Source organism: Triturus cristatus, chromosome 1_2 (assembly GCF_964204655.1).
Source record: "Triturus cristatus chromosome 1_2, aTriCri1.1, whole genome shotgun sequence".
Lineage (NCBI taxonomy): Eukaryota > Metazoa > Chordata > Amphibia > Caudata > Salamandridae > Triturus > Triturus cristatus.
In genome coordinates, this window is record NC_140580.1 from 940160118 (window position 1) to 940179532 (window position 19415).

The 19415-nt window shown below is 46.0% G+C and overlaps 1 protein-coding gene across 8 annotated transcripts in view; it reads left to right on the forward strand.

The window, feature by feature from the left end:
- Window positions 1-2561: 2561 nt before the first annotated feature.
- LOC146868383 (F-box only protein 44-like) overlaps window positions 2562-19415 on the forward strand; it is a 172481-nt gene continuing 155627 nt past the window's right edge. For 3 of the 8 annotated variants that reach the window (XM_085609897.1, XM_085609886.1, XM_085609894.1), the window contains exon 1: window positions 3136-3244. Coding sequence is in view for 2 of the 8 variants with exons in the window: in XM_085609887.1 (XP_085466013.1) it covers window positions 2628-2694 (67 nt within the window). In the remaining 6 variants the exon portion in view is untranslated. Of the gene's footprint in view, window positions 2695-2953; window positions 2974-3116; window positions 3245-19415 lie in introns of those variants that run through there. The other 5 variants (XM_085609887.1, XM_085609889.1, XM_085609896.1 and 2 more) reach the window with 5 other exon arrangements.

A 19415-nucleotide genomic window follows, 5' to 3' on the forward strand; every position in this document is an offset into this window, starting at 1 on the left:
AATTGATTCAGTGGTTCAGCCAGTAACCAGCATGAGTGAAACACTTGTTCAGGCTAGAGCTTCACTAGAAAACTGCATAGACAAAGTCACGTCTGACTTCATGCTCCTACATGTGGATCACAAGAAATTGGCCGGAAAAGTGACCGAGCTCGCAGCGGAAACAGCAACAATTGCTCCGATCACTAAGGACCTTGCCATGGAGGACTTTCTCTCTTCGTACTTTACAGTAGAGCGAGCACATAGAGTACCATCAGGCCGACCTATAACGGGAGCTAGACCACGTCCTTTCCTTTTCCGACTCCTTAACTACAGGGATAGGGATGCAGTCCTCCGCGAAACCAGAAAAATTGAAACAGTTAAGGGGGACAACTCTCAGGTTCTGTTCTTTCCGGACTATGCCTCGGGGATATAGAGGCACCGTAATACATTTGTCATGGTGAAGAATCTTATGCGGGACCTGAAGATAAAGTATTCTCTCATATTCCCGGCTCATCTACAAGTGGTTGCAGATGGGTACACTTATTTTTTCAATGACCTCAGTGAAGCATGGGAATGTCTTGAGTCTGCGGGCCATCACACTTCGCCGAGCCAGAGGGGAAACAATGCGGAACTGCGACCAAGAATCCATAGAGGACGCAGAAGACATCAAGGAACACATTCAGGAAAACCACAAAGCCAGCTGGCGACTGCTCCCAACCCAGAGTAGGCACTGCAGGAAAGGCAGGGCATTTTGAGAGCAGTGGAACGCATGAGAGATCGGCACCCCAGCAAAGACACTGATGCTTCTTCGGAGCACTGATCCAGCGAGAGCGGCTCTTTGTCGGTGTGGCCGGTGGGCAAGGATTCGCAGCCGATTTCCATGGTTTCTCCACAGACTGCTGATGACATGATGTGATGGACTGCCTGGACTCTAGACATCCTATACGTATGTAATTGGGTCAGCACGTGCAAGCACAGGACTGTGACATACACACGATTCATGAGACACCATGACCTATGTAGCAGTACATCGCGCCGACACGCGCCTGCTCGTCTGTGCCCAGTGCTGACTGCCATTTGGCCACTCCCTTATGGAAACCGAGCCGAAGCGTGTGATTACACCATTGTATAATGAGTCCATAATATTGTAGCACCCACTGCGCACCAAACTCTGATACCCATCCCCCCGCCCCTAATATGTTTAACTCTGCGCACATTGCCGTTAGTTGCCACATGGCATGGTTCTTAGATCGGGCAGATACTTGTTGTCCCACTGCTCTTTCTCAGTTTAACCACACATAGCTTCCAGTTTTCTCAACTCCTCAACACGAAATTCACACAAACACCGGAAGCACTGAAGATACATCATATACTTGCCGTAGACACACCAGGCGACCGTCCGTGGTCAAGCACGCCACGATACACGCACGCAGCGCCACTCTATCTCTGCTATGTATGTCACACACTAATATAATTACTTGGAACGACAGGGGTCTGCACACACCATCCCGTAGATACGATGTCTACGCTAACTCAAGCGGCATAAAGCCCATGTGGCATTCCTGCAGGAGACTCATATCGCCAAGCCAGAGATAGGGAGGCTGCAGTAGCACTGGAGGGGGCAGATATTAGCAACGGGATACTCCTTTTTTGCTAGGGGGGCTCTGATCTGGGTCAGACCGGGAACGCAGTTTACGCCGAAGGTAACCGAAATTGACCCACATGGTAGATATGTCCTCTCCAAAGGGCGCCTAAATGGTAAGCCGTTGGTACTGGGTTCCATCTATACCCCAAACACTAGTCAGACAGAGTTTTGGCAGACACTGACAGGTCAGCTTTCGCGCTGGTGTGATGTTCCCTGGTTACTGGGTGGGGACTTCAATGCAGTACTTGACACCACGCTAGATAGATCGTTCCCACCACTCTTGCAGACGGCCGCAACATCTAACGCTCGAGAGCTGGGGGAATGGATGCATCGTTAGGGATTGCTGGATGTCTGGAGATCACTCAAACCGCTGACACGCATGTATTCCCACTATTCTCACCCTGCATGTTCATATTGACCGCTTCTTTGCAGATCGACTGATACTTATCCAGTGCATAGGTGCGGACTACCTGGGCAAATCTCACTCAGATCATAACCCACATATAATGCGTCTGCAAGGGGAGGAAACTGGGCTCACTACGCGTGTATGGAGGCTGCAGCCTCTGGCACTGGAGAACCCCCCATTCAGAGAAGCAGTTGGCACGGCGATCAACATGTATTCTGCAGCAATACCACCCTTCGCTGCCCTTGAGGTAACTTCAGAGACTCGTTATAGTTCTTTTACAGTCTCATAATTTCAGAGCGGAAGTATTTTCATTATTATATGCAACAAAGCTATACTTGTTGCTTATGTATCTTATGCAGCTAACGGCCATTGATAAAGGCAATAGCCCTAGCTTGTTGTAGGTTATCTTAATTTTTGGATTATATATCTGGATTCAATCACAGAAGCAGCAAAATGCTAGTCAGGCGGCACACTATGCTAAGCACAGGTTTTTTTGCTTAGGTGTTTTAAGCCACGCCCTTATATGCATCAGCCACGCCCCTTTGACAGAAGGGAGACCGACATAGAGCCATAAACCATGGCTAAAAGACTTTGACAATGCCAATAGCGCTCGGATCGCCGCATAGACGAGACCTATTGGTTTTACCAATGCATGTTCTTGAAGGTAAGCCCTGGATAGCAGCATATTTAGATGCACATATTCAAGTCTGTGAATTTTTGTTTAGCCTTCTACCCTCGTTATAGAAGCGCTGATCAGTAAGCAGCTTTTTGACAAGAATTTATATTGCAAGAAGGCTTTGAAAAAAGAGCGACTACCCCTGTCTCAGGAGGAAGGAAATAAATAAGTGTGCAGCGCCGTTTCATCGGAGCCCTGTAGACTTTTGCAGAACAAGAGTGAAACAGGAGGGAGATTGGCACAGGGGACAACGCCGACCGATGGCAGGTGCGGGCCGGTTCGCACCGGTACTAGGTTGCGCTTGAGGCGGTGCAGCAAGTTTCAAACTTTTCGCGTGCTCGATTGCCGCGACCGGTGATTGGCCGATGGATCGGGGGTGGGAGGCAGCCAGGCGAGGATAAGAGGGGGAGTGGAGTGCCTCTTCACCTCGATTACCTGTTTTTCTCGCCTGGCTGCCCTCGACAGTGGCCTCCGTGGTGTGCCTCCTCCCGGATCTCGTCACCTTGCCTGCTGCTGCGGGGGACCAGTGTTCTGAGAGGTAGTAAAGCGCGATTCTTTCCCGCAACGGCTAGGAATGTCTCAGTTGCTTTCGATTGTCAAAACTCTCTAGCACCCCCCTGTTTATAGGAAGTCAATGTTGCATCCACCCCACCCTAATTTAGGAAGTGAAGTTGAGTTGCTTCCTCCGTGACAGAGAATGACCGCCCGCCCCCTCTCCCATCTGCACCTGTCAGCTGTGAAGCTGTCGGTATCCCCCTGGCAGTGAACTCGGATCATATTATCGATAAAAGTATCGGTGGCACGTAAAGTGACGTTGAATGGCCATTAAAGAGCACTGTATGGACAGATGGAGTTAAAGTCAATTTCGTAATACAAAATCTCAGTTCATGTATGACCTCGAGTATTACTAGGAAGTAAAGAAGACCTGAGCTATTTCCCGGAACAGTTTTAGTCGCCGAGCCAGTCAATCAGCGATTCTCTTCGTACAGTGTAGACCAGAGAACATGCATGCATGTACTCCAATAGACCGGGTTCCGGCAGGAGACTGTAGTATGTGTGTAGGTATGTTCTGATTATCTGTGTTGTGCCTTTAAGTACATGATGTTAATAGAATGTATTAGGTCACTGGTTCTGTATTCTAGGTTGTAGAACTTATCTCATTTGCTGTTATGCTGGCTCTGTGAGCAATCGTTTGTCTGCTGAATGGAAATAAATTATTTTCTTCTATCAACAAGGAATCTGTTCTTTATTATCAAAAGAACCTTGCTACATTTATTGGCGACGATTTACCCTCGTAGCAGACCCACCGACCATCCCAAGAACTTCTCTTCTCTCTCTTCGATTGACAACGTTGGATCGTCTTGCTAAATACTTAGAATTTGTGTTTTATGTGCACCTTTCTGCTGGTTTGTTTCTATCTTTTGTGTGTACTTTTACTTTGCCTTTACCTGAGCCTGATTGTTCGTTTATCTCAGCCGTTGACTGTTTGGCTTCAAAACCAGCTTGTCCTCGATGCGTTGAACCGGAGATTCCACATTCCTTGGGAAGTCTCCATGACGGCGCTGTTGCAGATGTTGTTGCGGCCTGGGTTGAGAGCGTGGAGTGCCGCTGGGTCGTAGCGTTGACGGTGCAGTGATCCAGGGTTCCTGGCGCTGGTCGCAGTCGGGTAGCAGACGGGCGCAGACGGGCTTGCCTTTGGCATGGCCGCGCAGCGACCGCGATTAAGTAGGGGTCGGGGAGGGCTGGACAGCTGGGAGGCGGGAGCGGGAAGGGGAGCTGGGTTGGGCCGGTTGTGCTGGAGGGGGGGTGCTGCGGGGGCAACAGCGGCGGGGAAAAATGGGCGGAAAAAGGCAAAAAGAGAGGGAAAAGTGCAAATAAGGCAGCAAAAGCGCAAGAAAGAGTGGAGGAAAGACACAGAGGACACAGAAGGAGAGTGAAAGGGGGAGATTGAGATGAGGGTAAAAAACGAGTGAAAAACTGAGGAAAGACACAGAAGAATAGTGAAGGGGGGAGCTTGAAATGAGGGGGAAATGACAGAAAACCGAGGAAAGACCCAGAAGGAGAGTGAAGGGGGAGATAGAAGTGAGGGGAAAAAACGAGTGAAAAAGGAGAGAAAAAGCAGAGCGAGAGAATGGAGACAGAGGTCCACTGGACCACCAGGAATGAGGCGCAGGTTAAATCTGCGGATGGGGGTGGGCCTTGAACACCAACACTCGAGAGTAGCACATCCAGGCCTAGTTTTTGCCCAATTTGACTTATGGTACTTGTTGTTCTTTTCATTCTATTAAAAGTTCTAACTTCAGTACTAAAAAGTAAAAAAACCTTTCCTAAATGGGCTACTCAAAGTTCAAGCTTTTCCTGAAGAATAATCTCTAAGATCTTTTACTGAAACAAGGCAGAGATCTATAGGCGTGTTCCATGATTAGAGAGGCTCAGCCCATTGCGTATAACGCTGCTGATTTCTCCGGGAGGAATGAACACTTCCCTAATCATGAAACATTTTGAGATGACTAATTTTCACTGGGGCACCTTGTTCTTCTTCTTGAGGTTCAATTTCACAAATCAATCCACACTAACTGAACTTGCCCAGCCGATCAGAATGATTTTTAAAGTGAAAGTAAAATACTGAACAAGCGTTTGCAATGCAATCTGTCTCGCCTTTGGGCCCTTATATGTATTTAGCTATGCAGCACATTAGCCTGGGTGCTGAAACATCTACTGTCCTTTAACATGGAGTGAAAGTAAGCACCAAACTGTGTGACACACCAGGTATGGGAACACAATGAGAAATATATCCTTTCAGCGGAAAACTGTAGAGTCCAAAAGTCTGTTTTTAATATATAAGCAGGGCCTTTGGTGGTCATATCACAGAAAATACAAGATTTGAAGAAAATATTACTGTCTACAGGTGCTCGTGGAAGACAATTTCTATGGACTAGAATCTAGAGAATGCTATAGTGATTCTGGTATTTTACTGACCTCTGCTGGTTGATTTCTATCAAGAAAGGTAAATAGAGGCAGTTGCCAGAAAATTTTTAAAAAAAAGAAAGTCCCTCAGCAGAAAGCAATTCTGGTATTTTACTGACCTCTGCTGGTCGTTTTCTATCAAGACCGTTAAATAGAGGCAGTTGAACAGGAATAAAAGCCCCTAAGCGGAAGCAGACAAGTCCTAGGGCTGATCTCCAGAGCCAACAAAGTACATACACATATAAGTATATACTGAAGTATATATACTATAGTACATACTAAAGCATATACAAGAGGTCTTGACTGCTTGACCTAAAAACGTAACCAAGCTTCTGTACCCCCCCTTGCCCACCCCCCGCATCCTAATCCCCCCCCCCCACCCAACGGCACAGGGCCTGCCAAGCTCTTTGCCAAGGACGATTTCAGTTCTCAGTCCGACCCTGTCTGCGTCCCACCTTGTGTTTCAGAGAATTGTTTTATTGCCCTAAAATATAATACCTAGGCCCCAATAATACTTGGGGGGGAGGGGGGGAGAGGGTAGTTTCAGAAATACAAAAAAAATGGTGTACGACCACTATGCCATATCAAGTTGGCAGAGATCTCTAAATGAAGCAGACAGTCAGAGGAGACAGGGCCTTAATGAGCTCACTAGATTGGCTGATCACCCGCAAAAGTCATTGTGACTTTATACCATGCAATTAGTGGGAAAATGTAGATGAATATACCTCATGCTTAAGAAGTGGACAATGTTACATTTTTATCTATTGATCTAATGATGAAAGACCTCAAACTGGGATAAAAGTGACAACGTTGAGAACATTGACCCATGGTCTGTTACTCAGGAATGCCAGATGGTAGTTTTCTCTGCATCCTGTATTACTCTATCGCCCCTTATTACTCTGTTCCCTGTATCATTATAACTGCTCCATGGCCTCACAGAACCCACAGTGACACCGCTAAACAACCTACAAGCTGCAGCACGCCTCATCAAGGGCCTGAAGAAATATGGAAAAGAAAGGGGAGAAGGGAGGACAACACAGATACATGAAACAAAATTCGCAAAGGTTCTGGGCTCCTGAAGGGAACCGTGCGTATGGTGTGGCCACCATATGGATGTGTTCACACAGTGACCCAACCAGAGTCATATCTAATACATACCGGTGTTTACCAGATAAGTGAAAGGTGTGGCTGCCTGGCGGATATTGAAGTGTGGGACAAACTGTGATGCGCTGGCTCAGAGCGTAACCAGGAGTGGGGCATGCTTAGACGAAATTGGAAACATGCGACTGAGTGCACACAATAGCAAAGTAGTGTCGCAATTTATCCTGTGCGCTTATACATGCTCCGAAGTTGAGGAATAAAGCGTGGTATTGTATCCTGGTGGACCGCCCTGACAAATGGACACTCGCGCTAATGTTGGGGGGTTGTTTTTAGATGACTAAAGGCCTGCCTACGTCACTAGATGCGAGTGACCAGGTGTACACCGTTACGCTAATGTGCCGCAATATTGTACTAAGTGCTACACATGCTCCGCCGCGGAGGGGTCAGGCGTGGTAATATATTCTAGGGAAATACCCTTTAAAATACTCGCGCTTATTGTGAGTGGGAGACTTTCACGGCAAAGGACGCTATTACAAAGGAAACTGTTGCGCCCCGCTAGTGGGTCTGTAGATCAGAATGTAGTACGGAGTAGACTCACCCCCATTTGGGAAAAAACCTGTAGTACGGGTTCGCCTGGCGGCCAGGGAACGCCTGTCCTGAAACAATATGTAAAGGATAGTATATCATACCTGGCAAGTGAAATAGCTGTGCCGGGACCCAGGGGTGGCGAAATACTTACAAAGTGTCGGCGCGTTCGCTGCCGGGTACCTACTACGGCTCAGGCTTCCGTAGCGCACTGCTGTGCGTGGGTGGCTAATAACGGAAGTGAGCAGACGTGAGCAGCCGTGGCCCGAGTGAAAGACTAGTCCGCAAGTCACGGCCGCCATGATGGGAGTGCAAAATAACTTTATTGTTCAACGAGGGCGGTAATGGACATTCGGCCCAGTTTATAGAACAAAATTCGAGCGTGATAGGGAATGTTGTATGTGGGAGATATGTGGGTGATTATTATATAGGTGATTGGGTAACATGTGGTTTACTATCCCCTGGACGGACAAAGGTATAGATTATGTCGCAACAATGATAACTAAAATTATGAATGTAAAGGGGATATTGTGTATTCTCCCCATATCAGGTTGAAAAGCCAAAAAAAGAAATTTAATGTTGAAACTGACTTTCGGACTGCCTGGCCCATGGGGTATGGTCTAGGTTATCCCCAATAAAGGCTGTTGCTTGTCGCAATTACTTGCGCAACCCCAGTCACCGCCCTGAGAAGATATGCCCATTATAGAATTCTTAGCGGCCATCTCATATCGCCAGATGTTCATGAATTATTGAGAGTGGCCCACGGTATATCATCGTTAAGGCCGTTGGTATGGCTCGAAATTCTAAAGATCCACTGTTGTTCCTTGCGGAAAAGGGCTTCCTTACTGATTTTTGGGAAGGCTTGAAGGACTGTCCATGAGAGGTCATTGGCAGTGTGTTTAGCTTCCACGAAATGTGTGCACATTTTCGTGCTGATCTTTTTGCATCTAATGTTACTCCGATGTTCGGAGATCCTGATCTTTATTGGACGTGTCGTCATGCCAATGTACATTAGCTCACAAGGGCATTGGATTAAATAAATGCAATTGCGGGTGTTGCAATTGGTATGGGATCTCTGTTGCCAATTCAGATTATCCGAGAAAGTTATAGATTTACTCGTTTTTGTAAGGTTGCAAGCAGTACATTGTCCGCATGGATGGTGGCCTGTCACAGGCGGAAGTCCCCACAGTCTTTGCTCAACTAGAGGAGCGGCGTTTGGTCTAGTGCTGATGAGCATGGTTTTCAAATTGTCAGTTCTTTTAAATGCGAAACGTGGTTTCGGAGCTTGCCAGCCTCCTACCGATAGAAGTTTCCAATGCCTTTTGATTATTTTTTGGAAGGTGTTAGATTCTGGAGTGAAGGTGCTGACACAAGTAATTAAGTCAGTTTTCATTCTTTCTGTAGATGCCAGCAAGACATCTCTGTGGGTATTGCGAGCCCTTTTGTAGGCCGTTCGTGTTATACTGTCCGGATATTCTCTGCGGGCTAGGTGGTCAGTGAGTTCGTGTGCCTGTGATTTGAAATCCTCCAGTGCGCTACAATTTCGACGTAGTCTGAGATATTGCCCGTATGGCAGGTTGTTTCGTAGAGCCTTGGGGTGAAAACTACTGAAGAGTAGTGGGCTATGACTGTCAGTTGGCTTTTTATAAGTTTTAGTGGTCAACCCCAGAGTGCTTTTTTGAATGAGTAAATCCAGGAACGGCAGTTCAAGCACGGAGGAGTTGGCTGTGAATCGCAAATAAGGGTTGAGGGAATTAACCCATGTTACAAAAGAAGGGATGGTATTCAGATCCCCTTTCCAAAAAATGAGTATATCGTCAATATACCTCCGCCAAAGGGTGATGTTACCCTGGTAGATGTTGGTCTCACAAAGAATGTTGTTGGCCTCAAAATGAGCCATGTAGAGGCATGCCAGGCTGGGAGCAAACGTGCTCCCCATCGAAGTGCCCTGGACTTGATGGTACATTCGATCTTCAAATTGGAAATAGTTTTTAGTTAGGGCAATCTCTGCACACTCCATAATAAAGGAGATTGGGGTGGGTGTACCATCAAGTCCAGGGCACTTCGATGGGGAGCACGTTTGCTCCCAGCCTGGCATGCCTCTACATGGCTCATTTTGAGGCCAACAACATTCTTTGTGAGACCAACATCTACCAGGGTAACATCACCCTTTGGCGGAGGTATATTGACGATATACTCATTTTTTGGAAAGGGGATCTGAATACCATCCCTTCTTTTGTAACATGGGTTAATTCCCTCAACCCTTATTTGCGATTCACAGCCAACTCCTCCGTGCTTGAACTGCCGTTCCTGGATTTACTCATTCAAAAAAGCACTCTGGGGTTGACCACTAAAACTTATAAAAAGCCAACTGACAGTCATAGCCCACTACTCTTCAGTAGTTTTCACCCCAAGGCTCTACGAAACAACCTGCCATACGGGCAATATCTCAGACTACGTCGAAATTGTAGCGCACTGGAGGATTTCAAATCACAGGCACACGAACTCACTGACCACCTAGCCCGCAGAGAATATCCGGACAGTATAACACGAACGGCCTACAAAAGGGCTCGCAATACCCACAGAGATGTCTTGCTGGCATCTACAGAAAGAATGAAAACTGACTTAATTACTTGTGTCAGCACCTTCACTCCAGAATCTAACACCTTCCAAAAAATAATCAAAAGGCATTGGAAACTTCTATCGGTAGGAGGCTGGCAAGCTCCGAAACCACGTTTCGCATTTAAAAGAACTGACAATTTGAAAACCATGCTCATCAGCACTAGACCAAAACCCGCTCCTCTAGTTGAGCAAAGACTGTGGGGACTTCCGCCTGTGACAGGCCACCATCCATGCGGACAATGTACTGCTTGCAACCTTACAAAAACGAGTAAATCTATAACTTTCTCGGATAATCTGAATTGGCAACAGAGATCCCATACCAATTGCAACACCCGCAATTGCATTTATTTAATCCAATGCCCTTGTGAGCTAATGTACATTGGCATGACGACACGTCCAATAAAGATCAGGATCTCCGAACATCGGAGTAACATTAGATGCAAAAAGATCAGCACGAAAATGTGCACACATTTCGTGGAAGCTAAACACACTGCCAATGACCTCTCATGGACAGTCCTTCAAGCCTTCCCAAAAATCAGTAAGGAAGCCCTTTTCCGCAAGGAACAACAGTGGATCTTTAGAATTTCGAGCCATACCAACGGCCTTAACGATGATATACCGTGGGCCACTCTCAATAATTCATGAACATCTGGCGATATGAGATGGCCGCTAAGAATTCTATAATGGGCATATCTTCTCAGGGCGGTGACTGGGGTTGCGCAAGTAATTGCGACAAGCAACAGCCTTTATTGGGGATAACCTAGACCATACCCCATGGGCCAGGCAGTCCGAAAGTCAGTTTCAACATTAAATTTCTTTTTTTGGCTTTTCAACCTGATATGGGGAGAATACACAATATCCCCTTTACATTCATAATTTTAGTTATCATTGTTGCGACATAATCTATACCTTTGTCCGTCCAGGGGATAGTAAACCACATGTTACCCAATCACCTATATAATAATCACCCACATATCTCCCACATACAACATTCCCTATCACGCTCGAATTTTGTTCTATAAACTGGGCCGAATGTCCATTACCGCCCTCGTTGAACAATAAAGTTATTTTGCACTCCCATCATGGCGGCCGTGACTTGCGGACTAGTCTTTCACTCGGGCCACGGCTGCTCACGTCTGCTCACTTCCGTTATTAGCCACCCACGCACAGCAGTGCGCTACGGAAGCCTGAGCCGTAGTAGGTACCCGGCAGCGAACGCGCCGACACTTTGTAAGTATTTCGCCACCCCTGGGTCCCGGCACAGCTATTTCACTTGCCAGGTATGATATACTATCCTTTACATATTGTTTCAGGACAGGCGTTCCCTGGCCGCCAGGCGAACCCGTACTACAGGTTTTTTCCCAAATGGGGGTGAGTCTACTCCGTACTACATTCTGATCTACAGACCCACTAGCGGGGCGCAACAGTTTCCTTTGTAATAGCGTCCTTTGCCGTGAAAGTCTCCCACTCACAATAAGCGCGAGTATTTTAAAGGGTATTTCCCTAGAATATATTACCACGCCTGACCCCTCCGCGGCGGAGCATGTGTAGCACTTAGTACAATATTGCGGCACATTAGCGTAACGGTGTACACCTGGTCACTCGCATCTAGTGACGTAGGCAGGCCTTTAGTCATCTAAAAACAACCCCCCAACATTAGCGCGAGTGTCCATTTGTCAGGGCGGTCCACCAGGATACAATACCACGCTTTATTCCTCAACTTCGGAGCATGTATAAGCGCACAGGATAAATTGCGACACTACTTTGCTATTGTGTGCACTCAGTCGCATGTTTCCAATTTCGTCTAAGCATGCCCCACGCCTGGTTACGCTCTGAGCCAGCGCATCACAGTTTGTCCCACACTTCAATATCCGCCAGGCAGCCACACCTTTCACTTATCTGGTAAACACCGGTATGTATTAGATATGACTCTGGTTGGGTCACTGTGTGAACACATCCATATGGTGGCCACACCATACGCACGGTTCCCTTCAGGAGCCCAGAACCTTTGCGAATTTTGTTTCATGTATCTGTGTTGTCCTCCCTTCTCCCCTTTCTTTTCCAGGTACTGCAACAAAGGGTCCACTTCCCTTAGGGACCCCATTGGATTGCATGGTGATGTATTGACAATTGCTACATCACTAAATTATGTAGTAGAGTTCCCACATTTTTTTGAGCACTTTCTCACGTGGTCCTGATGAATTGCCACCGACCCATTAGGGCATAGAGCAAGAAACATGTCGACCATCTGATCTCCCTAGGGATCATCATAATCCCTTTGGGATCACTTATATATTTTTACTTAGGCTGGTATACCATCAGAATAAATTGACTCATTGCCTGGTAATACCATACCTATTTTAACTCACTACACCACCACTCACTACACTTGTTGCACTGACCCCCACGCACCCATACGGCTGTCTCTTAAAAAGATCTCCGAAAAAGAGCCCCTTCGCGGGAGCCCGTCGGGCATTGCAGCGCCGGCCCGACGAGGAGCACAGCCCTATGATGAAGCATGACACCTTGCTAGGTGTGTGAGGGCATTATATAGAGACTAATCGCTCTCCCCCTTTCCTTCCCAGAGGAACTGCATCCCTTGGTTTTGTTCTATATTCCTCGGAGCACGGTGCAGGACCTCATCAAAAAGCTCTTGGTTCCTCCCCCTTTTTTTGAAACCTGAAGAAATATGGCCACCTCACACTCGCAGTGATCGAGCTCTGCTGGCTTCCTTTTTCAGCATGCACCATCTTCAAATCCCCTAGCATAATCTACAAAGCAGATCCCCTGCCTGCTCCACTGACAAGCTCACTACCATTGGTAGTTCTTGACACTCCCATGCCTGTGGTAATTGCTGGAGACCACTGGACCCAGTAGACCTGACACCATGCCAAACCCCGTCCCCAGCCAGGACACCTTAAAACTAGAGACGAAAAAGTGCAAAAGAGAAAAAGTAAAACAAGACAACAGCTCATTTATGCACTCTGGGTCTGGTAAAGCATTCCAGTATCCGTCAAGATTGCTCCAATCGTGCACCGACTTAAAGAGCTGAAAACACACCTCTCTGAAGAACATTACATCATAGCAAAGTAACACTCGGCCTCCCCTCTCAGAACTCTGCTTCCTCTCCGGCCCACAACCTATTAGAATTGCCTGTGACCCTGTGCAGTGCTCCACTGCTTTTTGTCTGGGTGCGTCGTGTACAAACCGACATCAAGCACTGGTTTGTTGAGCCTAAAAACGTAAAATAAGCAAAGTTTGGAAAAAAAATAGCCAGAATGTAGGAATACTATTCCTCCTCCAGTTATTGACATAAAATGGCAACTTTAGTCATACCGAATTTTCCGAATTCCCGATGGAAAGCATAACATAACATTTACTACAGTGGGGTATCGCACCAGTACAATTTGTCTGTGTATAGAGAATACATAAAAGGAAACTGGAAATCAGGCCACGTCAGAATCAAATGCCATCTGAATCAAGTTACACATTTATTTATTTTTAGAAGACATGTTTTTTCAAACAGGAAACATATATGGACAGTACTACACATTACGCTTAAGCAAGGGTGGCATGGGCTCGTAATGAAAGTTAGGAAAATGGGGCCCTGAGCCCTCAGCTAGGGAGTAAACGAGTGCGATGGTTGGGGTGCAGTAGACCAAACATGCCCCTGAGCCTTGGTGCCATTGCACCTGCTGCACCAATGGTAGCTTCTCCCTGCCTTGAGTATATTGTCATATTCGATGACAATATCTAGGCGTGGCTGGGTTATCATTTTTGCAAATTAAGTTATTTAGAAAACTGATGGATATGACCTCATTCCTGTGAAATATCGGTTAAGAACTCCCAGCTAAACATATCAATGACGCATTGTCGTCAGTTACATGTATTTTTGCTACTACAGAATCGCCGAATTCTCTGCTCGTGGATTCAAGGCATTAATGTGCCCAACACCCATACATACCTGTGCAATGACCGGCATTGCTGTGCCCGGGAGACCCGAAGCTAAGTCCTGCTGCCAGAACCCTACATGCAGTATTTGGGGGCACAGCCTACAACAACCGAGCCCTCGAGCAAAATGAAAAGGGGGGGCTCTTGGCCCCCCCGCCCGCATGGCGGTGCGGCGACCGCCCTTACCTCCGAGACCTCTCGGGGGTGGGGCGTGTCTTTTGGGGCGCGCCCTGCCACCGATTGGTTGCCATCCTCCCTTGACCCGGATGTTGCTAATCGACATCCGGGTCGGGGGGGAGGGGGCGGGTTGCTGAGGGGGTTAAAGAAGCGGGGAGCGCCCAGGTGACCCTCTCGGTCCTAGAACTTCAGGGGCAAGGTAACTGGTGCTTCAAAGGGGCGCGGGTTGGGGAGTCACGCTTTCCTTAGGCTGGTAGCCATCCCGCGCGTGCATACTCATGACGTCACCGGATGGCGCAGAGTAAGGGCCCTCCTTAAGTGGGTAAATGAAGTTCACGGCGTGGACCGGGTAATTACCGGGCCCGGCTGCGCATGCGCACATCTTTAGGGGAGGCGCAGCTAGTAGGACCTGACACCGGTTAGCGACCTTGCCATATGGCCCTGAAATGTTAGTATACAAAAATGCAGAGGAGGATGATAGACTCGGTTAGGAAACAATCTTTATTAGAGTTTTGTTAAGGATAGTCACTCACACCTGTTGACAATAATGTATCTAATGTCCTGCTGATTTTTGTATAACTGTTTATCGTGCAATCATAAATTTTATTGTTTTTATAACTTAATAAATACGGCCGGGGGGTCTTGCGACCTCCCGCCTTCCAAAGATACCACGTTCTATGTTCCTGTGTCTGGGGGTGGGTGAGGTCATAGGGAGGGGGGCGGCAGCCAGTCACTGACCATGCGCGAGCTACTTTCCTTCCTTCTCATGAACGCGCCCAAAATGAGACGGGCTTCCTCAGGGAATAAAGCAATAGATGTCAGCAAAAGGTTTTGCAAGACCTGGGAGTTGAGTGACGGTAAGTCCTGCTCCTGTTCCAAGCCGCTGCTGGAAACGCTGATGTCATTATCTCAAGTCTCCGCGCCACAGAGGAGGCCATACTGTGCGATGAGGAAAAAGTAAACACTTTAAGAATCACTAGTATCTAAAAATCAATCAAAACAATATATACAGTATTCACAGTAAAGCTATCATCGACCTCTGTACAAAGTTCATAATGAGAAAAGGATGTACTATTCACTACAATGTCGCAATCTTTAACCCTGTCTTTCTCACATGTATGAAATCGGTTGGACTGTATTAAAACAGGATAAAGTATTTACAATAAAAGTGAGCATCATTCATAGTGCACATTTCAAATTTAAAAACATATTCACTACAACATCACAGCTTTTTGCTTCGTATAAATCCTACTGCTGGCTGGTATTTCAATGTAGCAAATATTACATACGCTACTGTATTGTATTTCACGACCCTTACGGCATCTTGGTGTTTCCTGAATCCCAGCCTATTGCACAAAGGGCGAATCCATTTCTTCCTCGCCATTGCATATGCTGGGCAAAAGAGGAGGATATGTGCAGTATTTTCAGTAAGGCCTAAAGTGCATAAGATGCAGGGTCGCTCTCCCTGGGTTTCCCAACTTGCAGTATAGCTTTTAATCTGGAGAGTGTCGTACCTAAATTTCAGGCACACAATTCTCGCCAGATGTGGCTGGATGTTGTCAAGGAACTCTTCAAAGCATGGGTTTGGTTTAACATCGAGAAATTGCATTGTTAATCTACCCAGATTGGGGTCTCGATGTACATTTAGGGCGTGTCCCCAGTATATTTCTTTCAGCGTGTTCTTTGAACTTTGTGCTAGCTTGTGTGGCTCAGTCCAATATGAACAGAGGCCAAATTCTATTAACCATTTCTTAGCACATCTAATCCAAAGAAAGGTTAGACTTCTATAAATGGCTAGCAGTTCTTTAATGCCATCTCTGTAGATCGCATATTTTAACGTTGTCCGTAGCCTAATCCAATAAAGCAGCGGGCATTGTGCTGCGATTTGCCGTATACGTTGTATATTTAAATCATGAAACATTGGGATGAGTGGTGTTGCCAAGGGTAACCCCAAGATTTTTCTCACAAACTTGTTTTCCCCGTTTATTTGCTTAATATCGCCATTCCCCCAAAGTTCGGATCCATATAGGGCAGCTGTCTGTACTTTACATTTATAAATCTCTAGCGCTGGTGTCATTGGTTTACTTAAGGATAGGATATACTTTTTAAGGATAGCCCCGCACCCCCGGCGCAAGAGCCAGTACAGAGTGGTTTATCTGTGTTTTCCATGTCAACTTTGAATCAAGTAGTATACCCAAGGAGGTGAAGTTTGCGACGTGCTCTAATTTCTGATTGTTCACACTGAGATTACTTCTGAAATTCTTATGGGGATTTATGGCCATATACTTGTTTTTTCCAATATTTATTTCTATGCCTTTTTAGTTACAATGCATATTAAAGACGTCCATTAAATTTTGCCAGCCCTTTGGCGTCTGCAAATAATAGTGCTGGGACCAGTTCCCGCTGAGTTTAGGATGGTCATTTTTGGGTTTTGTTAGAAAATCAAGCACATCGTTAATATAGAGCGAGAACAGGGTGGGCACAAGCACGCAGCCTTGTCTCACTCCTCTGGCTACAGGGATCGGTTCAGTAAGCTCACCGTTCATACCCCAGCGAACACTTATTGTGGTGTAGCCTTGCCATCTGGTCTAGCAGGTCGGCAGGTACCTTTTGTTTTCTCAACGAGTCCCACAGTAGACCTCTAGGTACTAGATCGAATGCTGCCCTTAGATCTACAAATGCTATGTAGATGTGGCCCCCCTTTATCTTAGTGTATTTCCAAATAATGCGCAGAAGTCTAAAAGACTTGATCTATCGTACTTGTATGATAGATCCTGCCTGGTACGGGGACAGTATGTTGTTGTTATCTATCCATTCATTTAGCCTATTAAAAAGTTGTCTTGCATACATTTTTTGTAATACATGTATTAGGCTAATTGGCCTTTAGTTCTCAGGTTTTTGTTTACTACCTTTTTTATGGATAGAGGCAATTTCAGCCCCTCTCCATGTAATCGGTATTGGGGCACCTGCAGCTTTAGCATTACTAACCAAATTAGCATATGGGACCCATACCTCTTTGTCATGTTTAAACAGGTCTACAGGGAGTCTGTCTAATCCTGGGACTTTTTCCAGCTTGATGGTATCTATCGCATGTGCAGTTTCTTCTAAGCTAAAGCTGATCCCATATCCCTCGCCGTTTTCAGATCTGTGGTACTCAGTGGTGGCAGACCGGTAACCTGAATTTAATTTGGTGAAATGTTCAGTCTACGCTGCAGAATCAAAGTGGTGCTCAGTTTGGGCTACTTGGTCCTTGCCACCAAGCGCCTCTATTTTCCAAAATTCTGTCGTATTTTTAGATTTTGCAGCCTGGAGAAGATCCTTCCAGCTGGCTTCCTCCCAGTTCTTTTTTTGTAATGGCCAGTGTTTAACTACAGCTATCCCTAGCTCTCCTTATTAGTTGGGTGTTTCCATGTTTTAAATCTCAAGTAAGAATTCTTTTGGCCTTCCTACAGTCCGGGGTGTAACAAGGATTTTCTTTTTGGTTTCATCTTGTAATTTTGCTTAGATTTCTTGCTAGCGGCTCTGGTGAGAAAAGGTTCTAGCTTTGTGGCCAACAATTGGTGCATTGCAGTTACTGGGTTCCACTTGTTTCTACATAGGGACATGCTACCTCAGCAAATGCCTTATACATGTTGGTCATAGTCTCTATTTTCAGTAATACGTGGCCATTTAACCACTCTTCGGTTGTTTCCTATTAGGGGCTGTGTTTATGGCGAGCTTATTTTAGATTACTGTTTTCCTGTAGTGTAGCCTGTTACTTCTAGGCAGAGAGGACAATGGTCACCGCCATCTCTTGCATCTATTTTAAAGCTTAAAATCCTACCTATGGTGTGCGTGCTGTGCATAATGTAGTCTATTCTAGATTTTGAGCTACCTCGTTTAAATGTATATAAGGAACAATTATCATTCCCATTATTGGTCGCCCTTCCATGCATGCCCTTAAGTGATGTTCTGTGGTAAACTGCGTTATCTGTATTGCAGCGTTAGTGCACGGTTTCGACAGTCCAGCTTCTAGCTGGGGCAAAGCCTTGGCCATATACTCTTCCTCTGTTAACATTTCTAGGCCATTTAGTGGTTCGTATGTAAAGTTAAAATCACTGCACAAGATTACTGTGTCATATGGATTTACACAGTCAAGGGTACTACATAGTAAGTCAATCTGTGAATTTAAGTTTTTTCCTACCTGGTCTATTATAGACCTTAAATACAGATTTGCTTTATTGTTAGTTTTAGTATCTAGGTGTACACCAAGTATTTTAGGTGAAACTATGGTATGGATACTTGTTTGTTTTCCTAGGGTTATTTTAACCCAGATTGCAAACCCCCCTGAGGGTACGCCTCTCTGAGATGGGATAGCATTTTTCAAAATCTGTTTTGTATCCTAACTTATATGAAGGGGTTAGTAACCATGTCTCCTGGAAGAGGCAGAGATCGAATTTCTCTATGTAGTTATGCCAGTCTGGATCCTCAGGTTTTTGTTTTAGGCCTGCACCATTCCATGAGACTATGGCTAAAGGTGTATGTCCTTTGTCGGTACTTTATGAATTTTGGACGATCCTTCTGGATTTAATTCTACATCTTTAGTTCTATTTATTTCATTGTATGTTACGTTCTGTATTAAGTATCTCCATGCATCTTCCTCATTTGAAATCATGCTACACCTGTAATTTCCTTCCTGGTTTGATTGCTTGTTTATCCTCGAGTTTGTCTGTTCTACCGTGCTCAGTCAATCTACTGTTTCAAGGTCTGACATTGGTTGGCCATGTGGCTCTTTGTTAGCAGAAGAGAGTCTATGCCTTGTTCGTGGTGCTAGGGTGTTGGTTGGGCTGTGCAGTTTGAAGCGCAGGGTCACCCAGCTTGTCGTACTTGTTCTCATATCCATTGCAATTAATCCCTGTACTGTTTCTCTGTTGGCTACATTCAACTGTATTGTGTATAAACTCGTTTCCCCCCTCCAAGCGCTCGGCCCTTACTATATTTGAACACACAACTGACAAACATTGTCGCTTGCGCCTAATCCAGTGGATGACTTTATTTTTAAGTGAGTCTTCATCCCCCTGTGGTCCATCATTATGCACTAATTTGGGTATATGGTCACCCTCTCGTTGTATTCTCTGTACGGGCAGGCATTTTTGGTTGTCACAGTGCATCCTCGGGGCACCTTGCTGGATTATTGGTGACCATTCTTGGGGCTGTGTTAGCAAAACGTGTCCTCTTTCCTGGTACCTTATCTGTTTCGTACTAATGCCTGTCTGGCCCGATTTCCATCTCTTTATGGCATTGGGGCAATTGCTTTCTTCCAGATC